General features: G+C 50.2%; 1 protein-coding gene across 1 annotated transcript in view; it reads right to left on the bottom strand.

Moving 5' to 3' along the window:
* Positions 1-421: 421 nt before the first annotated feature.
* The window catches only part of LETM1 (leucine zipper and EF-hand containing transmembrane protein 1), a 40,101-nt gene continuing 18,087 nt past the window's right edge, over positions 422-22,435 (bottom strand). The window contains exons 4-14 of the mRNA XM_081304428.1: positions 20,468-20,611; positions 19,813-19,950; positions 17,957-18,160; positions 15,637-15,756; positions 13,795-13,926; positions 13,166-13,309; positions 12,491-12,625; positions 6,895-7,029; positions 5,165-5,352; positions 4,230-4,368; positions 422-3,224 (exon numbers count right to left, since the gene is read on the bottom strand). Of these exons, the coding sequence (XP_081160554.1) occupies positions 3,075-3,224; positions 4,230-4,368; positions 5,165-5,352; positions 6,895-7,029; positions 12,491-12,625; positions 13,166-13,309; positions 13,795-13,926; positions 15,637-15,756; positions 17,957-18,160; positions 19,813-19,950; positions 20,468-20,611 (1,629 nt within the window). The 3' untranslated portion in view covers positions 422-3,074. The remainder of the gene's footprint in view (positions 3,225-4,229; positions 4,369-5,164; positions 5,353-6,894; positions 7,030-12,490; positions 12,626-13,165; positions 13,310-13,794; positions 13,927-15,636; positions 15,757-17,956; positions 18,161-19,812; positions 19,951-20,467; positions 20,612-22,435) is intronic.

The raw sequence follows: 22,435 nt of genomic DNA on the forward strand, positions 1-22,435 counted from the left end.
AGCTCAGGCTGTGTCCCAGGACACAGACCCCAGGGCCAAGGGGTCTAGGGAGGCCCCCAGCAGTGGACCCAAGTGTAAATGCTGAGATAGGCTGATGCCCTTGAGCTCGGGGTGGCATGCCGAGACCTTCCCCCTGCCAGGCCACCCCAGGGTAGGGATCTAAAGATGGGGCTGCAGTGTGAAGACAGCCCCCACCTTCCTGGGGATCCCCTTGGGTAGGGTTGGGCCCCTTGATCCTCCTGGAGCACCCCTCGCAATGGTCCAGCCCTCACCCACTCAGGATACCAGGACCACCAGTCTCAGCCAGGAACAATCTGGGTGCAGGGTGCCTTGGCTCTCAGGACTCCCTGAGGTCTGTGGGTTGGGGAAGGCTTCCTTAGGCAGTGAGTTCACCAACCTAGACAAACCAGCCCACAGCAGACAATCATCAAGTGGCACTTTATTATATCATTTCCTCACATCGAATGGTGTCTGAAACATCACCACATAACCTGTCAGTGTCATAGGACAAGGGGACATGGGTCTAAGAGGTCCCACAAGGAAGAGGCCTGAATCCAGGGCCTCAAAGGACAAAGGCTCCTCTGGAATCTTGAGTGTTGGGCCCACAGTGCCGTCATGAAGGCAGACACTTAAGACGGCTGAGTTTCCATCTGATTTATGTCAAATGGTTCAGAAATATTACAGGAGCACAGCCTTGATGTTTTAATAAAATAAAAATACCATTTCTACAAAAGGTGTTTACACAGATCCCCGGCTGGGGGCCCATGGGACCCTGAAAGGATGACAGAGAACTTGCTCCCCCATTGCGTTCCCAGGAGGAACCACCCTGCTGGCCAGGGGCACAATAAGAACCACCTGGGGGCTGCTTTTCAGAAATTACATGGTGCCCTTCACGTTTAAAAAGCTACACTGTGATATTTCAATGGCCTCCGGATGCCACACACTAGTTCCCAGTGCCTGCATGAGAAGTGGGTGTGTAGGGTGTGAGGAGGATGCGTCGAACTGCTGTGCTGGGAACTCTGCTTCACAGGCATGGACACCCCAGCTCCAGGAAACACAGGAAGGTGGAGTGCTCAGGTGCAGGGCAGGCACAACCTGTGGACAGCTAGACACAACCACCATGGCAGGTCCTCATCATACAAGGCCCTGGCTTCTGGATCCATCATTCCTTACAACCACACCCAGACACTGACTTGGCTACAATAAATGATTCCGTACAACAAAACACATCCAGAATGGCATTGGGGAGAGAGCCTGCAAACACCGCATGTGCACCCACCAGAACCTCCCACCCATACGTGTGCCACCATGCAGGTCTGAATGGCACCTGGAGGTGCGCCCACATCCCGAGGCGCTGCTTGACCAGGGAGGGCAGACTCCAGGGCAGAGGGGATGACAATACTGGCAAAGCCACGCAGGACGAGGATACAGCTGATGGGTCCATAGTGCTGCTCACAGGAAAGATGTCCCTCCTGTGGGGCATATTTGGCAACCAGAGCTTGTCCTCAAAAGGAAGGACACTGACAGCTCAGAGGCTGCTGGAGTGTGGGCAGGTGACTCATAAAGATCACTCCAAGGCTAAAACACTCCCTTCTCCAACGCCTGAAACCAAGCCCTTCAGAGCCCCATGGCTTCTGAGTGTCTCCAGGTGAGACTGTACAATCGGATTCCTATTCTGTCAAGTTTCTTCTTTAAAGGCCAAGGAAAAAGCCAAGTAACTGAGAAACTGACATCTCCGAGTGCTGCAACCCCCTCCCTGGCTAGCTTGGCTTCATGGGTCCTATGTCTGGAGCCCTCCAGAAGGACACTCTTGCTGGCAACGCACAGCCTCAAAGGACAAGTGCAGCTGTTGGGGGAGCAGGAAGGTGGAGAGGCCACAGGACACCCAGCTCTGGCCTGCCCACATGGAACTGTCCCTGACAGGGCCATCAAGTGTGAAGAGGCTGCTGGCCACCAGAGCTCTGGAGACACCACCCAGCCCCTAAGTACATGGGGGGCACACTGCAAGCCCCTCAAGATGCCACTGCTCACTCACATGACCACCTTCATAAGGACTTGGTGGGGCCATGCAAAGGCTGAAGTGCAGAGACCATCCGGGTGCCCTGGCCCAGGAGGCCAGCTGTGGGCGATGGCCCCTCCAGCCACGTCCTCCAGCGGGCAGGGTTTGTTTCACAAGGGAAGCCATCAAGGGCCCCACATGTGCTCCAGCCAGAACCTGCTCCAGCCAGGCTGTGGTGAAGGCCTAACCCTTGGACCCCAACAGTGTGGCAATCACCTGGCAAATGATTCCTTCTCAAGGGCTGCACTGGTGTGTCTCCCCCGCACTTCATTCTGGATGTTACTCCTGAGTCAGACTCTCAAGTGCAGAGATCCTGTACTAGTCAGTTAAGGATGGGGAAGACCGAAGGTGAATCAAGAGCAAGCTCAGGAAACACACCCCAGGATCCACTCAAGACATGGGCACTACTGTCAGGAGAGGTGCTACTTCCAGAGGCCACTGAAGTCACAGACGCTTCTGTTGAGAAGAGTCACACAAAGATGACTTTGAAAATGCGGGAACAGACGATCTATTTACACAGATTTTTAGGAATCAAAGTTCACAGACCAGCTGAAGGATCTTCAGAGCTGAGGAGGGCTGTGCTCCTGTCTGATTCTTGCCCAGCACATCTGAAAACATGAGGTGCATCTGCCCAGTTCTACTTGGACATTGGGAGTCCATGTGGTCCTCACTCTCAGGGAACAGAGAGCACAGGTCAGGCCCTGAGATGGCACAGGCACGTGCAGGGAGGCGCCCCTGCTGCGACTGTCGGTGGCCTCCGTGGGGCCACTGAGTACTACACTAGATGAGTCCAGACACAACTCCCTGGAGGCTCCCAGATTGCAGACTGACTTAATCTTCATGGAATGATGAAAATTAAAAATTACTTGATTACGGAAGTTTCTGACTTATTCCAGACAAAATATTAGATCTGCCACTAAGATCACCTCAAAGCAATCACTCTCACATCATCCCACCGCAGTGGTGCGGGAGGAAGAGGACGCCCATGGGGCTGTGTGTGAGCTGGGCACCTCCCTTAGTTCTTCACCTCTGCAGCCTCCTTCTCGGCCTTGCCCTTGGCCTTCTCCTTCTCTTCCACCTTCTCCTCCTTCTCCAGCACGGCCACAATCTCAGCCACCTGGCTAGTGGAGATGTGGACATCTTCTTTGTCCACCAGCTCGATAACCTGTGCACACGAGAGGGCTCAGAGGGGCTGCCTGCTCTTGCACAGATGGCCTAGGCCATCTTCTGGTTTGGAACCTACTTGTTGCACAGCATGCCAGGGCCCCAGAGCACCAGGGTTCCCCGGGGAGCCAGAGAGCAGAGCAAGGCTGCTGGCATCAAGCCCTGCCCTGGCCAGTGAGGCCCCAACATACTGCTGGGGGCCTGCCCTGCATGGGGCTTCCCCAGAACATAGGGTGCTGGGTTGGGGCACATGCCCCTCTGCTGTGAAGACTGAGGAGGGAAGGAGGGACGGTGCTTAGCATGTAAGTCTGACAGTGCCTTGCTTTTAAATGGAAGTAAAAGAAAGTCGGCAATGTCTATGGTTATGTTTGAAAAATCACTACCTTGCCAGGTGCACCAGGACCATGAAGGCAGTGTTTTTTCAGAAGCAGAAATGATTAAGTCTCACCCCTCAGATGAGAACCCAGACTTCCCATCCAGGTCTCCAGGGCTGACCTGGGGCCCACCTGTTGTCACCTCTCAGGCCTCAGGCAACCCCAGACGGGTGTACTCAGCCCCACTACCCCGCTTGCCACAGGTGCCAGCTCCACACTGTGGCTGGAGCAAGAAAGGCAGACACTGCCAGCCTGGAATGTGGCTGGTGTCCTTTTCTAGGATTAGCTCCTGGCTTCCTCAGGCACCAAAGCCCAGCCAGGCCCAGGGTCCCACAGGCACGGCAGGTGGCCTGCTAAAAGGGGCCTTCTCAATACCCTCTCCTGGACCTGGACACTGCCACCTGTCAGAGCCAGCCAAGTCATGGTCATGACAGGCGACCTCAGGGCCTTCAGGAGGGTCCATCTTGCTGTTTCATCAGCACTTTCTACCTCTGGCAACTCACTTCCTATGCCAAGGCCTGAGGGACCCCACCTCCTGACAGCCCCCAAAAGCAGCCCCTCCCTGGACTTGTGGACGTTGGAGCAAAAGAGCAGCCAGCCAGCCTGCCCCATTCAGTCCCACTGAGACCCACCTTGACGAGGTCATCGATGTTGACCTTGCCATCCTTGTTTTCATCCAGTGCTGAGGCCAAGCTCACCAGCTTGCTTTCTGGAATGTGCTTGATTTGCTTCATGGCGCTGATGAGCTCAGTGACGCTGACAACATTCTCCCTGGGAAGCACAGCCTGCATGTGGCCACCACCTTGCTCTGCCCTTGGAACCTCACAGCCATACCCAGCTCCGACTCTTAGCCCTGACTCTGATGGCCACGTGTGAATTGGCGGACAGGAAAGACCTCTGATAGTGAAACTCCTCACACCCTGCCAAGAGCCCCACCCTTTCCTTGGGGTGCATGACCCTGGAGTGCATGCCTGGAACGGGACCACTGGGTCCTTGGGCCCCTGTCTGCCCCAAGGACAAAAGGTCGATGAGCCTCTGGGTTCAGGGGTGTGTCCCAGCTACCAGCCTGCTGCATCGCAGGGTCTGTGGTCTAGATGGTAGCAAGCCATACACACAAGCACAGCTGCGGCTGCAGGAATCTGGAATACACTGCGGTACAAGGCAGACAGCCCCATGATGGCATCCCTTGAGTGTGGGGGTCAGGGAGAGGGAGGAGGCAGGAGAGAGCTTGACTGTTTGGGCAAACAGGAACCAAATGGGGCTGAGGCTGGACTATGAAGGGTAATGCTGGGGAAGGCAGTAGGGGGACATCAGCAGGGAGGTAACAGGTCCAGGAGTAAGCTACCCAGGTGAAATAGCATCAGAATGTAAAAACTCAGGTGTGAAAGAAAAAACTATGAGCAAAGATGCCCCTAGAGTGGACCCCAGCTCCCAGGTGATATCAGGCAGAGCCAAGATGTACACTCTGGAGTCAGAAAGGACAGAGCACAGATCATGGCAAAGTGCCTGTCAGCTGCAGGCTTGGCCTCCCTGGGCCCAGAAGCCTCTTCTGTTCATGCCCACTTACCCCACAGCTGAGCCCTGGGCAGGGCCCAGCTTGCCGGCCTGCTGATCCATCTCTAGCTGTGCAATCAGGCCATCGATCTGCCCAATCATCTGCTGCACGCGCTTTGTTAGTCTCTTGCTGGCTTTAGATTCTTCCACTAATTCTTCTTCACCGGTCTTAGAAAGCTCCTTCTTGATCTCTTGCAAGTCCTAAAAAAATTATTTGCAGTTATAAAGTCTATCTTTAAGGCAGGTGGGGGCGGGAGCTGGGCACGATGGTGACCACACCTGTGTGGTCCAGGCGACTCAGTAGGCTGAGGGAGGAGGGTTATAAGTTCCAGGGCAGGCCCAGCAACTTAGTGAGGTCTTATCTCAAAACATTAAAAGGGCTGGAAAGTAGTGGTAAAGTACTCCTGGGTTAAAATCAGTACAAAATAAACAAAAAAGTGGGGATCTTATATTAAATTTAACTTGAAAAAGTCATTAAACCCATTCATTTGGGCTAGGGGTGTAGGTCCATGGTAGAGCACCTGCCTAGCAACTATGAGACAACGAATTTGATCCCTAGCACTGCAAAAATAAATACCAACTCCTCCAAAAATGCATTCATTATACAACAACAGAAAGTTGCAAAATCTTATTCCTTCCTACCAAATAATTTTTTTTTTTTAAACCAGGGATTGAACTCAGGGGCACTCAATCACTGAGCCACATCCCTACCCCGATTTTATATTTTTTAAATATAGAGACAGGGTCTCACTGAGTAAGTTGGTTAGCGCCTCACTTTTGATGAGGCTGGGATTTTGCACTTGCAATCCTCCTGCTTCAGCCTCCTGAGCCGCTGAGATTACAGGAGTGTGCCACCGCATCTGGCTGGTTCTTATTTTTTGAAACTCATCTTCCTTCATATTTGCTGAAGAATAAAGAAATGAAGCATTGGGGAAACCTAAGTGTTTCCCCCTGAAATTCTAATTCAGTGCCCCCCAAGGAGGGACAGGAGCGAAGAGTGGAGTGGGAACAAGACACCATCTCACCCAGTGACAGACGCATGGTTCCCATGGAGAAGCCCCCCAGAGGGACGGTGCTCCCAAATGGCAAATTGGTTTTTACTAATCTCAAAACTTGTTACCTTTCCCAATGAAGCTGTGAAAATAGTTCTTTTACATCAGATTAGAACGTAATATCTATAAACCAACCACTGGTTGATGTAGGATGTTGCTCGGTGGTAGAGCACTTGGTAGCCTTGAGTTTGATCCCTAGTACCATAAAAGGAAGAGGGAAAAAGAACCACCATCTAAGAAAAGAAAACCGTCAACTGGGTGCTGGGTGCACACCTGTGATCCCAGCAACACAAGGCCAGAGTGTCTGTCTCAAAATACAAAATAAAAAGAGGTCTGGGGATGTGGCTCAGTGGTAGAGCACCCTGGGCTCCACTCTCTTTGGGGGGAGTTGTGAATGAAATTAAGGTTCTGCCTGTCGAGGGGCCAAGTGGCCATGTGACACCTTCATTTTCAGACTTGGCAATGCTACATTCACACAGACAGTGGCCCCTACAGCAGCCGTGGAAAAGCTCTGGAATAAAACTGATTTCAGATTCCCTCTGAAATTTCCCTTATCACATCTTTGACAGATATCATTAAATCTTTTGGCTGATAAAGCTATTATTTCAGTCTCAGCCTTAGCAGCAAACCCTACCCACCCCTGATGTCACCGGGGAGCAGCTGCCCCACCACGCCCACCCATCCTGTCCACCTCATTGTAGTCTTGGACGTCCTCCTTCAGCAGCTCCAGCTCCTCCTTTTCCTTGGTCAGAGATGACTTCTGCTCCTGCAGCTTGGAGCAAGCGTCACTGAGGACATCAATTTCTTCCTGAGTTATTTCCTCTTCCTAGGAAAAGAGCAAAACAGGTTTAAGTGAAGGGACACAGTGGCTCCTCCTGCGGGGAGTTCGCACCTTATGGGCCAGTACCTGGGGGTAGTCTCAACTGAGATGGAGCCCAGGTGGGGCTACACTGGCCTGAGCGTGTCATCAGGCACATTCAGCATGACCCATACGTGTACCTAAGAAGCGCACAGCACTGGACAGTGAACATGCTGGTCAGCCCAATAACGGCTGGCCTCCCCAGGACTTCAATCCTCCTCATGCCCAATAAGTCAGCCTATATCTCCAGGGTTTTACATAAGAGCAGTCGCCAGCACATCCTCCTCTCTGACTCGTTCTGAATCATCATGTGGTGTCAGTGTGCTTTTAACCCGAGCAGCTAGACCAAAGCTTGTTAGTGTACTGACCTACTGAGAGACATGTGCTTTGTTTCCTAAGCTCAGTGATTACAAATAAAGCTGCTCTGAACGCTCAGGTTCAGGCTCCTGTGGGAAAATGCCTAGGAACGGAAAGGCTGGTAATTGGTGTGGTGTAGGTTTGTCTTTTTAGGAAACTATCAAAGTGGTTTCCAAAGTGGTACAACTCCTCCACATCCTCACCAACACAGGATTGGGACAGGCCAGTTTTGTCTTCCCCCACAGTGCTGGAGATGGAACCCAGGGCCTCTGCTTTCTGGGCAAATGGTCTACCACTGAGCTCCATCCCCAACCAGTCTGACTCCAACTCTGGTTGTGCTAATAGGGGTGTGGTGGCATCTCAGTGTGCTTCTCCTTTCACTGGTGGTGAATGAAGCACTTCAGGTGCTTAACTGGCTAGCTGCATGTCTTCTTTGGTCAAGTGTCTTCAAATCTTTTGCCCACTTTTGAAATAAAATTATTTGTTTTTTATATATTCTAGAAACAAGTCCTTGTCAGGTAAATGTTTTACAAATATCTCACACTGTCCATGGCTGATCTTTTCACTTTCTTAAGAATTTCTTGAAGCAAAAGTCTCCAATTCTGATAAATATATTGATTTTTTTTCTCACCTTTATCATATTTTTTTGTTGTACTGTATCTACTGGTAAATCTAATATCACTAAAATATTCTCCCATGTTTCCTTCGTGGAGTTTTTATAATCCTTTCTAGTTTTTATACACTGTGTGAGTTATATAAGGGTCAAGGGTCAATTTTTTGCATATGGCTATCTACTGTTCCAGCACAATTTGCTGAAAGATTTCCCTTTCCCTACTACACCATCTTGGCACCTTTGTAGAAAACCTACTGACCCTATCTGTCTAGGTGCTTACTTCTTTTCCATTGGGCCTATCTCTTTACCCGTTTTATGGCAACATCACACCTTTTCATGTGTGGTGGTGCTGGGGAGGGAACCTGCGGCTTCATGCATGCTAGCAGGTGTGCTCCCACTGAGCCATGGGCTGGCCCCACCACACCTCTTGATAACCGAGGCTTCGGTAAGTCTTGGTGTTAGGGAATAATTATAGATGAGTGGGAATACAAGGTTAAGGTTAAGGGGACAATTATATGTGAGTGGGAATACAAGGTTAATACAAGTCAGCCCACTGTGCTGACCCCCCCACGTACTCTCTTTTCCATGAAGCAATTTACCTGCAGCCCTGCCTGGCCGAAATGAACAAGCTATGTCACATTTCTCAGCAAACTACATGTTAACTGCAAGAGAAATATAGGCCCAAAATAATGTTGATAAGAGGAACCCAAGTTTTCCCAAAGGGGAAGATTTTGTGACCAAAACTTGAAACTGGGAGATAAGAGTAGTTTCTCCTAACCACAAAATCTATAAGAATGTATGGTTAAGGGCTGGGGTTGTAGCTCAGGGGTAGAGTGCTAGCCTAGCATGCCTGAGGCACTGAGTTCGATCCTTAGCACCACATACAAATAAAATAAAGGTATTGTGTCCACCTATAACTAAAAAATAAACGTTAAAAAAAAAAAAAAAAGGAATGTATGGTTAAGAATCCAGTTAAAGGGCTGGGGCTGTACCTCAGTGGTAGAGTGCTTGCCTAGCACATGTGAGATAATGGGTTCAATAGCACCACACAAAATAAACAAAACAATAAAGGCATTCTGTTTATCTACAACTACCAAAAAAAAAAAAAAAAATCCAATTAGGGTGGGGTAGTGGCTCAGTGGTAGAGCACTTGCCAAGCATGTGTGAGGCACTGGGTTGAATTCTCAGTACAGCATACAAATAAAAAAAAAATCCAATTAGAACCAGTCAGCTTGGGCCAAGGTAACCTAGAGGTGCCATGACAGTGGGTACTTGAGAGTCTGATGTCATCCTGCTATCAGTCAAAAGTGGGACGGACTCTTTGGCAACATCCCTGGGATCCCAATAAAACTGGAGTGCATGAGAGGTATGCTACCTCTCTCCTCTCTGAGACACTCACTCTCTCCCTTGAGACTGTCTCTTTTCCCTCCTCTTATCCCTTCAATAAACTCAGAGTAACTCCTGCTCCTCTGAGTGACATGTCTGAAATCTTTCTGACTTGATTGTGAAAACTGGGGATTCTCAAGTTTCTCAGAAGGCCCCAGCTCTGTAACACTGGGATCCAGTAGATAGATGTTCCTCTTACTTTTGCTATTTCACAAGGATGTCTTAGGTATTTTAGATCCTTTGACTCTCTCCATAAATTTAGAAAAGGTTGTCAACTTCAATAGAAGGTCCTGCTTTTTTTAAATATCTTTTTTAGTTGTCAATAGACCTTTATTTTATTTATATACAGTGCTGAAGACTCAAACCCAGTGCCTCACACATGCTAGGCAAGCGTTCTACCAATGAGCCCTAGCCGTCTGCTGTGTTTTGATGGTCTGGAGGAATTTCCAAAACAGCTGAAGGAGGATCTGCATCTCAGCAACACTGAGTCTAATGTCGCATTTTCCTAGTTCTGTCCCAGCCGTTTCTGTTTTATTTTGAGATAGGGTCTCCCTATGTGGCCCAGGATGGCTTTGAACTTGCAACCCTCCTGCCTCAGGCTCAAGTAGCTGGGATCACAGATCTGGCCACCATGCCTGGGCCCAACTATCTGGTTATAATGTGCTTCCCTTCCCTAGTGCCCTGGCTACAATACTGAGGAGGAGTGTGAAGAGCAGCAGTCCTGGCAATGCCCCAGTGCTGGGGAGCTGCTGGTGGCAGATGTGCAGTGGCATCCCTCTCCTCCTGCTCGGCATCTATTGATCACACTGCATGCTGACGAGCATTCTTGAAGAGGCCTGACAGAATCATAGTATGCTTATCTTATTAAAACATTAAGCCAATCTGTATTCCCTGGGCAAATTCCATGTGGCCACAATCCCTTCTGTAGAATAATTGCATTTGATTTGCTAAACACTTTGTTAAGAATTATATTTTGCTAAGAATTTCTGCGTCTATGTTCATAAGACAGCAGCCTATAATTTTTCTTACATGATTCTGGTTTGATACAAGGTGATGCTTCATGACATGACTTGGGGAATGTTCCCTATTCTGTCAAAATTTCCTCAGCACTGGGACCATCTGTTTCTTTTTTGGGTACTGAAAATTGAACTCAGGGGCACTGGACCACTGAGCTACATCCTCAGCCCTATTTTGTATTTTATTTAGAGACAGGGTCTCACTGAATTGCTTAGTGCCTCGCTTTTGCTAAGGCTGGCTTTGAACTCGTGATCTTCCTGACCCAAGTTCCCAAGCCTCTGGGATTACAGATGTGTGCCACTGTGCCTGCCTGATTTAGATGCACCAGTGACCCCTGTGAAGCCATGCAGGCCTGGGGGGTCCTTTGGGGAAAGAGTTTCAACTATAGGCTCATGTCCTCCCTGGTCTTGGGGCTGCTCAGGCCATCAATCTCATCAACAATGATGGGCACTTGGCAACCACAGGCTGTACCAGTCCATGGGGGCTGGGCACTCTTCAATTTTTTAAAATTTAAAGTTTTTTTTTTTTAGTTGTAGATGGACATAATACCTTTATTTTATGTATGTATTTGTATGTAGTGCTGAGGATTGAACCCAGTGCCTCACATGTGCTAGGCAAATGCTGTACCACTGCTATACCAGTCCAAAAGTCTGGGTTTCTAAGACATTCTTGATGATTCTTCATATGTTAGTTCTGTTAGTTCTCCTGAGATTTCTTTCTTTCTTTCTTTCTTTCTTTTTTTTGGTGGTGCTAGGGATTGAACCCAGGGTCTTGTACATGTGAGGCATCTCCTGAGATTTCTAAACTTCCTTATAGCCTAGTCTTTTTAAAAAAAATTTTTTTTTGTTAGGTGTAGATGGACACAACACAATGCCTTTATTTTTATGTGATGCGGAGAATTGAACCTAGGTCCTGGCGAGCACTCTACCGCTGAGCCACAATCCCAGCCCCTAGCCTAGTCTTTAACCCGTTGAAAACAGGATTCATGTGTTCCATGAGGCCAGCCTTGTCTTGCCCTATTTGCTGATTGGCCAGGCCCTGCCTGTTTTGCTAGGCCTAGCCCAGTCCTACATCCCTTAAAAATGAAACAGTTATATCTCACCTTAACACCTTCTGCAGGAATGCCTGAGGCCCACCTTCGTGGGGTCACACTCGAGCCCAGATTCCCTAGAATGTCTACTCCTGCTGTGAACTCTCCCTTGATGGTGCCACATGTTGATTTCAGAGTTTTCTGGGTCAGCAGGAGACACCTGCTTTCCCTAGGCCTTTAGCCCTAGAGTTTCACCTCCTCCTGGATTATCCTAAGTCAGGTTAGTGTCACAAGGAGCCCCTACAAGGCTCTGGTCAGCCCTGCCCCATGCAACCCTTTTCAATACAGTGACTGGGGCTCAGGCTCATCACTGCAAAAGCCCCCCAAACACAAGTCAGTTTCAGATCTTTCTCCTCTTTAGACACTTCTTCTCACAGGAACACAAAACTAGACCTATCCTACCTCATAGGCCTGAGTATGGGGCTGCCCTCCCTGGTCCTCCAAGGCCCCTGTCCACCAGAGGCAGCACTCAGGCCTCACCTTTATCTTTGTCAAGGGCACAGCCAACTCCACCTCCTGGGTACCTCCCTCTCAGCCCCAAACTCAGATCTGCCACCCCATTCTCTCCAGACACATGTGCTTGAGGCTTCTTCAGAGCCTCACGCTAAGACCTCCCTAGACACAAACCTCCCACCAGCAGCCAAATGCCCAGGTAAGACATCCTAGAATCTGCTTCTTTCTATACATGGGATCCTCCAGGAGCTCAGAACAGAAAACAATGGATGGCATCCCAGGCCACCTGGCATGGGTCCCCGGGGATGTCTGTGTCCCCAATTGGCAGGCGGTTCCCAAGGAGCCCCCAACCCAGGTCATCCAGGAGATGACACCATGTTGGCCTGTGGAGAAAGTCCTGCCTTGAGGGATCAGCCTTCATTCCCCTTCCTGCTGCCAGGCAGGCTGACACACCTAAGGCCTTATCCTTACCCTCTAGCCTCCTCCCCTCCTGGACGGAGCATGCCTCTTACCTTCACACCCTCTAGCACTGGAGCAATATCCTTCAGGGCCTCTGTGGGCAGGATCACATCAGGCACCTTTGACTTTGGCTCAACCACTGGCCTCCCAGGGGTGGCAGCTTCCACTCCTTCCAGCTCAATGTCCTTCTAGAAGAATCACAGGAAGAACCATGCTGTCACACCAGCACTCTTGCATGCATATGCTACTAACAGAGGCCAAACTCGGAACGAGTCCATTAGGTCACAGTGGAGACCCAAGAGCCATTAACCAGCAGCAGACTTGCCTGCTGAAGTCTGAGCAAGGCACCTGAGGCCCCTCAACAGAGTGGTCAGAGTGCCTTGTTCTGTATTGGTCTTTCCTCACTACCTTTCCATGGTGCTCAACACTTGTAGAGCAGGAGGCTGCCTATGGGTGGGTGATGAACAACCCAGAACACCCCAAGCCCTTGTCACAGTGCATCTTCCTGCAGCCTCTGAGTCCAGGGAAAACAAGTCTGGTCTCTGCCCAAGGCCCTAGGCCAGCACCCTGAGAAGGTAGGTTCCACAATGACCCTCTGCCAGTGCTGAGTGGGCCTCCCTGCAGTTCCCTGACTACTTCAGAAGACAAGCAAGGACATGAAGGGGTTTCCAGGGAAGCTGGACCAGGACAGCCACAGCCCCCAGTGGTGGGTCTTGTCCAGTGCTTACTGCTGCCTCTGCGGCCCTCTGCAGTTCCTTCTCCCGGTGCTCCTGCTGGATGGCGGCCTCTTCCTGCAGCGTGGCCTCCAGTTTTACTTTGTTGTCCACCTGCTCACCCTCCACCTCTGCCACCTTCATCTGGGCTTCCTTTGCCTTCAGAGAAGAAGGGCACTTGTGAGTGAGTCCCAGGGCTGCAGAGTGCACACTGTCCCAGGCCTCTCTGTATCTCCCAGCAACGTCATCATCTGAACTCCACAGAAGTGACGGAAGGCATACTGAAACATTGCCACCAGTGCTGGGAATGTACAAGGCTACCAAGTATTACCTCCTGCACCTTTCAGAGGACCACTCTATATTCAGAAAAAAGATGGACACAGGCACCATTACCAAGACTCAAGGAAGCCTTTCAAACCTGCTGCCTCCAGCCAACTGTGGCAGGATCAGGACGACTCAGTGTGCCCAAGACTGGCTTATCCCAAGCCAGGTGTGGTGGGTGGGGGTGGGGCAGGCAGATAAGTGATGAGGCGAGAACAGGTGGACCTGCAGGCTCCTGCATGGAAGGCTTCCATGGCTTAGAAGATGAGTGCCCCCCTCCCCCCCAAGTGAACTGACAAACAGGGTCTCCCAAGAGCACATACCACAATTTCCGGGAGGGTTTGCAGTGTGGATTTGAGCTGGTCAGCAGGCGAGAGAGTGTCTGGGAGGTACATGGCTCGGGACAGGATGAGCAGTGACGTGGGGATCTCATGGTGCAGGTGCAGGTCCAGCCACTGGGATCAGAACAGGTTTGTTGGTGCAGCCTCCATCCCACCTGACCCCTGGCCCTATCCTGTTCTCTTGTGAAGGGCCCAGATCCTTCAGTCCCCAAACTTTACTCTGCTGCTATGGTTTGGCAGCAACAAGCAAAACAGGGCTTGAGTAGATGGATTCATTAAGTCACTGTAACAAATGCTCCAAAAATGACATTCCATGTTTCAAAAGGTCATTTGTTGTGCTACCTTGGAACTTGACCACCCTGGTAAACTGAAGGCACAAGCCCCAGGGCCATCAACAGCTCTGCAGCTCAATCACCAGGAGTTAAGAACAGTCAACAGGCTGGGGTTGTGGCTCAGTGGTATGTATAGTGCTTGCTTGGCAGGTGCGAGGAATTGGGTTCGTTCTCAGCACCACATAAAAATAAAGTACACAATTTGATTTTTTTTTTTTTAAGAACAGTCAGCACTCTCTGTATTTAGAAACAGCAGAGCAGCAAAGATGGAATTACTGAGAACCTCCCCACTCATGCAGGAGCACAGAGACTGACCCCACTCATGTGTGTGTAGGCCTGCCACAGGTTGGGCACTATGTCGGGCTACTTCAGTGATTGACATTTGGACACAAACTGAACACACAGAGAAAGATAAGACAAAATGCTAAGAACAGGATGAAAACACTGAACAGAGGCAAGGAAGAGCCCTGACCCCAAAACATGCTATAGCCTCATGGACCACACTGAGGAGCCTGAGCAGGGAATACACACACAGCACCCCACCCAATGGCTCCAGGCAGCTGTGCTGCAGAATGCTGAAGACCACCAGAAATGGCCAGCACATGCAGGGCGGGCCCACTACTGGGAGTTTCTGCTGGGGAGCCATGCATCTGGTGAGAAGGTACTGCCCAGGAAATGCCATTTACGTCAAGAGGGGAGGTAGGTGTGCATGCCTCTTCATCTACATTGAAGAAGGAATGCCTGAAAACCAGCAGGAGGATGACAGCCAAGAAGCTGTCATCGTGGAACAGAGCTGGAGGGAGATTGGGTCTGAGCCTTGCATCCTAGGCCTTTTGAAGCAAAGGACAAATGTCCCCTAACCCCTGTACATTCACTTGATCCAATGGCACTGAGCACCAAAGACCTGACATTGGGATTTCTGCTGGAGGGCCCCTTGAGCTGCTGCAGGAGGCAGAGTGCACTGAAATCCAAATGTAGGTGCCCACTGTGTACCAGACACCTATTCAGAGTTGCCCAGCCAAGGGCATCAGAGCCAGATTAGAGAGCATGTTTCCCAGACCTTCCCAGGCTCAGCTGAGCCATCACGAAGTGTGAACATGCCCCAGAGCTGTCCAAGGAGGCCACCTGTGCTCACTGGTCTTCGGGTGACAGGAGCAAGCTGAAACAATCAAAGCCACTCTCAACAGGCCACCAAAATTGAGGACACTCATATTGCACGACAGCAGGACTAGAAGGCCAGCAAGCAGTCCCGGACTGGCTCAGGCACCCCCTTGGGTTACAGTGCCACCTCATCAGGCCTGCTTGACAGCCCAGAGGATGGCAAAGGCCCAAGCGAGTCTTAGAGGGCCTTGAACATGCCAGGCAAGCACTCCCTCACTGAGCCACACCCCAGCCTCAGTAGTTTTTCACTCTTGAAGCTTCCCACAACAGGCCTATTCTGGTCTGGGTGAAAAGCGAGCTCCTCCTAGAACTTGGGCCCCAGGCCACGCACCTGCTTCAACTGTCCTCGCAAACGTTCTTCTGTGACACCAAGGGCCCGCATGCCTCGCGCCCGGCACGCTGCCTGCAGTTCCTTGACGTTCAGGCTGTCCACCCCTTCCTCAGCAATCAGCTGTAAGAGAACATCAGCCAGTCACCATTGTGCAAGGTTTGTGGTGCTGCTGTTAACATGACTAGAAAAGAACTGTCAAGTCAGAGGCCATTTTTCTAAGAGCTTTTGCCAAGCAAAAGACAGAGCATCACACCAGAGCCTGGTTCTGGGTCTGAAGTGACTAGAAGGATGGCCAGGGCCCAGGGAACACAGAACGGCCAAGATTAACCGAGAGACGCAGAGAGATCCACCTCGACCTAGGTCCATGTAGGGAGTAGGCACTCTCAACACGCGGGCACCTCTTCCGTGTGGCAGGGCCCACGTCTTGCCAGCAGAACCTATCCTGCCCTGGCCTGATTCACAGAGCCCGCGATCTGCCAAGGCATTCTCAGTGTTCACAGGATGGAGGGAGGAGAGACCCCAACACCCTGAAGATACCTGTGGCTTCATACCCTGAGGCTGCACAAGTCACAGAGAAGTATAGGAAGCAACAGGTGGGAAGACAGAAGACACAAGGCCAGCTCTCAGGGCCCACCTGGTCTGCGTCAGGTAGCCCTAGCCCCTTCTCAGCGTTTGCCTCATAAACATCCTAGGTAGCAACTTTATCTCCATTGTAAGAATCATACTTTTTGTGATCATTGTAGATACACATGTAGCTCTAACAAAGAACAATGACCCCACGTGCCTTCTCTGGGAGTCCTAGCGATAACAGTTTATAAAGCAACACAACATTCTAGCCAGGATCCATTCTGCTCCAGGCAAGATGAAGTCACCTCCACCCCCACAAGGGCCCTCACTTGCATGGCTGTCACTTGTCAACTAAAGAATGTCATGTTCATGGGGATCATAGGACAGAAGCCACCCCTAACCCAAGACAGCCCCTGCTTGCATGGCTGTCATCTGAAGAATGTCAGGCATGTGGGGATCATAATGCAGGCAGCTTCTGGAGTTCCCTCCAGACCCATCCAATTGTTGTGGCATCCAAGACAGCTCCTCCTAATCATCGAATAGCATGGCACTAGATGGACAGAGAAGTCTGCTCAGCCATTTGCCTACCTGGGTTGTGTCCACTTGGTCTACTGTGACTAAAGCTGGTTTTCACTTCTGTCTGTTCCCTGTCCTCCTGTGGGACACCCAAGTTGTGCTTCTGGAGCATTTTCAGCAGTCCCCTAGTATCACAGTGCACACACTCCAATCCACTCTCCTGCTGGTTCAAGTAGAGTGTAGAAACCTCACCTCCCTTTACTTCTCCCAGTCATAGTAGTGATGCTTGGAATGCTGCCTGTCCTCAACCTAAGAGTCACACCACATGTGCTTCAGTCCCCATCCCACTCTAGGTGGAACCTTCATAAGCTTCGATTAGAGTGTTCAAGAAAACAAAGCGAGCTAGGTGCAGTAGCCGCGCCTGTAATCCTAGTGACTCAGGAGGCTGAGGAGGAGGATCACAAGTTCAAGGCTAGCCTGGGCAACTTAGTGGCCTCTCTAAAGCAACATAAAAGGGGTGAGGTTATAGCTCAATGGCAGAGCACCCCTAAGTTCAATCAATACAAATACTGCAAAAAAGAAAAAATTGGAAAAAAAAAAAGAGAGAATTTCTATGGTTGAAAGTTAGAGGTCACACAATGGGTATTAGAGTGGAGCCAACCTGGGAGAGAATGAGGGATGAGTGACCTGAAAGCAGAAGCAAGCACAGTGGTTGAGAGGCTAAGATGCCTGACGCACAGTGTGTGCAGGTACACTCAGGGAGCACACCCTGCGAAGGAAGCTGCAGAGGAAAGCTACCCTCTGCAAAACAATGGCAGGCCTGCTGACTGTCCTGGGGGAAGCCAGGAGAAGGGCTTGGGGACGTGTAGGAAGCCACAGTGCAGCCCAGGGCAAGGGACAGAGGCAACTTGGGAGCCTGAGGCAGGAGAACCACAAGTTCAAAGCCAACCTGGACAACCTGCCTCAAAATTTTTAAAAAATATTTAAAGGGCTGGGGACAAAGCTCAGTGACTTAAGCACTTGCCTAGATGCTTGAGGCCCTGGGTGCTATCCCAATATCGCAACATACGAACATGCAGAATAGATATGTATTGAACATCACATGGCACTCCACAAATTTGTTAAACTTTTACGTTTATATATATATCAGTTAAAGAAAAAAAAAAAAAAGGAACAGAAAGGCAAGAAACCAAAGAAGCAGAGTGGTCCGCGTGGCCTTTCTTGTGGCATGGCTCACCTTGTCATCGGCCTTTATGGACCTCAGCCTCATGGTGAGCTGGAAGCGCAGAAAGTTGTTGGTGCCGATGGATTGGAGTTCCAGCAGCCTGCACAGTGCCACCAGTTGCGGTCGTGTGAGGTTATCCAGAGTCAGCTCATCCTCAAACAATTTGGAAAACCGCATGATTTCCTCATTGCTGGGTCTTTCTCCTGTCTCCCGGATCTGCAGCAGGAGCAACCCAGAGGGCTTATCCACTTGGTAAGTTCTAAGAGCTCTCCTGTCCCCACCCCAGTCTCAGGACACAGCAGAGGTGAAGAACCAAGGGGGGGTCAGGGTGCAGAGGCCCTGGACCACCCAACTCTTACCATACTTCTATGGGGAGCCTCTCACACCTCAGGAACTCAGTGTCAACTGAGCCTGTCATGGATTCAGATACACACGTCAACTACTGGCCCTGCACCTTTCCTGCCACCATTCACTGGGAAAGGGGACCTAACCACCAATTGCAGAGGCAGTGCCCTGGGTCCTAACGCAGAACCCCAGCTGCTCAGTGGTGAGAAGAGGGCAGAGCTGTGTGCACCTGCTTTTCCCTCCAAGAGAGTCCAAGTACAGGGGAATGGGCTGCCACTTGAGCCCTGGACTGCTACTGTCTATGTGCCTGCCCTCTAGGAAGCAGAGAACCTCAGTTCAGACCAGTCTGGCCCGCACCTCTTCCCATATAACAGATAGGCTTAGTCTCTATCAGGAGTGAGCTGGGCTGGTCCCCAGCAGAGGTCAGGGAGTAGAACAGCAGACCTGGCACCCCCAGGAGCTTGACTCAGATCAAAAGGACCCAGACTGAGCCACACAGGATATCACCTAGAAACAGTTTTGGAGGTTCTCCAGGGGGAAGGCCAAATGCAGCATCCCCCAACCCAGGCTGCCACAAGCAGGTCCTTCTCTGGAGCTGCAGCCCACCAGCAGCCCCACCTCCCTTCTAGCTCCCACTTGACCCCACCCTCTCCTGGGCCTCTGAAGCGCAGCTGCTTGCAGCTCCTTGCAGAACCTACCTACTCAACAGTTCCATAGCTATACCTGCCTCTTCCCCAAAGATGATATCTCCAAAGTTGCGCTGGGGTGAGCACACTTTTCTGTAAAGGCCACAGAGCAGGTATTTCTGCCTTTGTAGCTGCAGACTTTGCTCCTCTGTGCTGCAGTGCAAAGCACCAGACAACACATAAGCAAGGGCCAAAGCCCAATAACACTGTCTGGTGGAGGCTTTCTGAGAACCTCAGACACAGTCTTTGTGCCCTATTTTGTATTTTATTTAGAGACAGGGTTTCACTGAGTTGCTGAGACTGGCTTTGAACTTGTGATCCTCCCTGCCTCAGCCTCCCAAGCTGCTGGGATTATAGATGTGCACCACGGCACCCAGCTTCAGACAGTCTTCAGACATCAAAAAGCAACACAAATCTCTCAAGCTCCATGACCCTGAGCTTGATCCCAGAGACCCTGTCGATAGCACTCCCTCTCCCTTTTCAGCTCCTGCTGCCATCACCCAGACTCTGACAAGATTCTAGGTAGCACCAGGCAGAGTGTCTCAGCCAAACTACCCACCATACCATAATCTCAGGTCTTGGGCTCCTTGTCTATGATGTTCTCCCTTCTCTGAGTGCTGCAAAGCCAGGACATGAACAAGTGATTCTGGAGACCAGCAGAGTCTCCTTGTTAAACTCCCTAAAGCACCAGCCAGCACTGCCTGGCAGCTCCGCTCTGCTGAGTGTAGCCAAAAGGAAGGAAGAGAAGGGAGGAAGCAGCTGCCAAGGCTGGAGTGCTCTGCAGCTCCACCTAGCCTTGGACTGATGGAGAGTACACGGGGCTGAGGCACACAGCACCTTCTGGAAAAATGCAGAGAAGTCTTTGGTGGCGTTTCCCTTGGCTGCCTTGTTCTTCAGGGCCATCTCCTCAATCGTGTCTTGTAGGAACTTGGCCAGCTCCAGCTTGACCCGTAGCTCCTTCTTCAGCCTCTCCTCCTGCAAGGGCAGAGAGAGGGCTGGGCTTGCCCTGGCCCACTGCCCTCCCACATCCCACCAGCTCCCTCTACTCCAGGCCACAGCTCCAGGAGCCTCCTCCAACTGCCATCACCCCTGTAAAACAAACGTCTCACACTTCCATCAGGCTCCCCCAAGCTCCCCAAGCTCTAATACACATTTCGTACAACAATGCTTATTTTCATCTAAGTGCAATACATTCTGAAACAATCTCTTCTATTTCATGGTTTTAAAAATATATACATCTTTGTGTGACTCCCTAGAGCAGGGGTTGGCAGGCATGTTCTTCACTGCCAGACAGTGAGGCTAACACAACCACTTCACTCAAAGGGGCCTCATAGAGGTTCCCAGACAGAACATACATGACAGGGTATGGAGGACCCTGAGCCTTTGTGGATGACAAGACACCTTATCCTCATGTGTCAGTCACAAGCAACATGGCTCTGGTGAGGAACTTCAGACGCATTTTTAAAGGTGCTTATGACCATGATGTCCTCACCTTGATGGACTGGGTCTCAAAGGTGGATGGCAGCATGTTGGGGAAGAGCTTCACGACCACAGGCAGCAGAAACTCCATAAAAGGCACCACCACGAAGACCAGGAAAGGGACCAGTCTGAAGAGGTCAGCACAGATCCGGAGAAACTGGAGAGAGGAGGTCTCTATCAGCAGGGGCAGAGAAAGATGCGAGCAGGAGCAAACAGTGGGAGCATTTCTGTCATCACTTACAAGGACAACCATGGGCATTGGCTCAGGAGCTCCAAGTTCCAAAACCACTTAGCAGATATCTCCTTAAACCCATTTCTTTCTTGACAGTCAAAACCACATGCCAAGCATGCTTGTGATCCCAGCTACTCGTGGCAGGCTGAGGTGGGAGGATCACAAGTTCCAGGCCATCCTAAGCAAGACCCCATCTCAAAATAAAATAAAAAGGAATAGGAATGTAGCTCAATGGTAGAACGCCTGCCCTAGCATGAGGCAGGCTCTGGGTTCAATCTCCAGCACCACAAAACAAAACAGCACATCCCTACCACCACCCAAATCTACATGCCAATCGTCTTCGGAAAGTGGTATATGGTGGTAGCTCACAGGCCAGGTTCACTTGGCACATGTCATAGAGAGACAATGAAAGGCCCAAAAAACATCTCTGATAGAACACACATTGACTGCTCCATTGTGAGCCAGCCACTGCAGGGGACACCCCAGGCTTACAAAGATAGTTCTCCTCCCCACACTGGTGCTCCAGAGCAGCCCTTCCTCATCTCTGTACCTGCCACCTGAAGCCAGAGAGAAGCCTGCTTTCTTGCACTCCCATGCTCTTTATTATTCCAAAAGACTCATGGATTCCTTTATCTTTTCACTTGCTCTCACTCTCAAATTGTCCCAGTCTGGACAGGGGCATATCCTTCAAGATGGTACTCATTTTGTCTTGATTTTGCTTTTTTTTTTTTTTTTTGGTATTCCCCATTAGTTTTAAATACTGGGGTTAAAGCAGTATTTTACCACTCAGGTAAAATTTGCATACCACAGCATTCATCAAGTTGTAAGTGTACAACTCAGGGATTCGTGGTAAATTTATAGATTCCACTGAAACCACCACCCAAACCCAGATTTATATTTTCACATGCCAGAAAGCCCCCAGTATTCAGCAAGGATAACTCCATTTTGCTCTACAAAATGGACATGTCCTCTCTGGACATTCTAGGTATGTGCAGCACACTAAGCTCTTCTGCACCTGGCTTCTGGGATGAGGTGCACCTTCCCTCCCTGCTCCCAGTGCAGCTGCTCTGAAGTCCTCTTTGTCTGGCCAGGGCTAGCCAGTGTGCCTTCTCTGTTCTTGACTTCTTCCAGTCTGTTTGGGTTGTGTATTTTGAGGGAGCTCCCAGTCTGCCTGTACCCTGAGCAGCTCCTCAAGATAAAGAAGGAAATCATCTGATCATCTAATGCAGATGCAGACGATGCATCATCTGATGCAAAAGAGCACCTGATGAAAATGTGTCTTTTCCTGATAATTTTACAAAAGCTGCTCAAAACTAATAACTGATATGATACATCTGCAAAATAATCCTAGTGGCTCAAAAGGCTGAAGCAGGAGGATTGCAAGTTTGAGGCCCTAAGCAACTTAGTAAAATTAAGTTGAGACTCACTAAATTTTAGGCTCAGAATAAAAAAATTTAAGATTGAGGATATGGCTCAGTGGCAAAGCATCCCGGGTTCAATCCCCTGTAGTTAAAAAAAGTGTGTGTGGGGGGGCTGGGGATGTGGCTCAAGCGGTAGCGCGCTCGCCTGGCATGCATGCGGCCCGGGTTCGGTCCTCAGCACCACATACAAATAAAGATGTTGTGTCTACCGAAAACTAACTAACTAACTAAATATATATAAATATAACTAACTAACTAAATATATATATATAAATTCTCTCTCTGTTTAAAATAATAAAAAAAATAAAAAATAAAAAGCGGGGGGGGG

Source organism: Spermophilus citellus (assembly GCF_964194105.1).
Source record: "Spermophilus citellus genome assembly, chromosome: 8".
Lineage (NCBI taxonomy): Eukaryota > Metazoa > Chordata > Mammalia > Rodentia > Sciuridae > Spermophilus > Spermophilus citellus.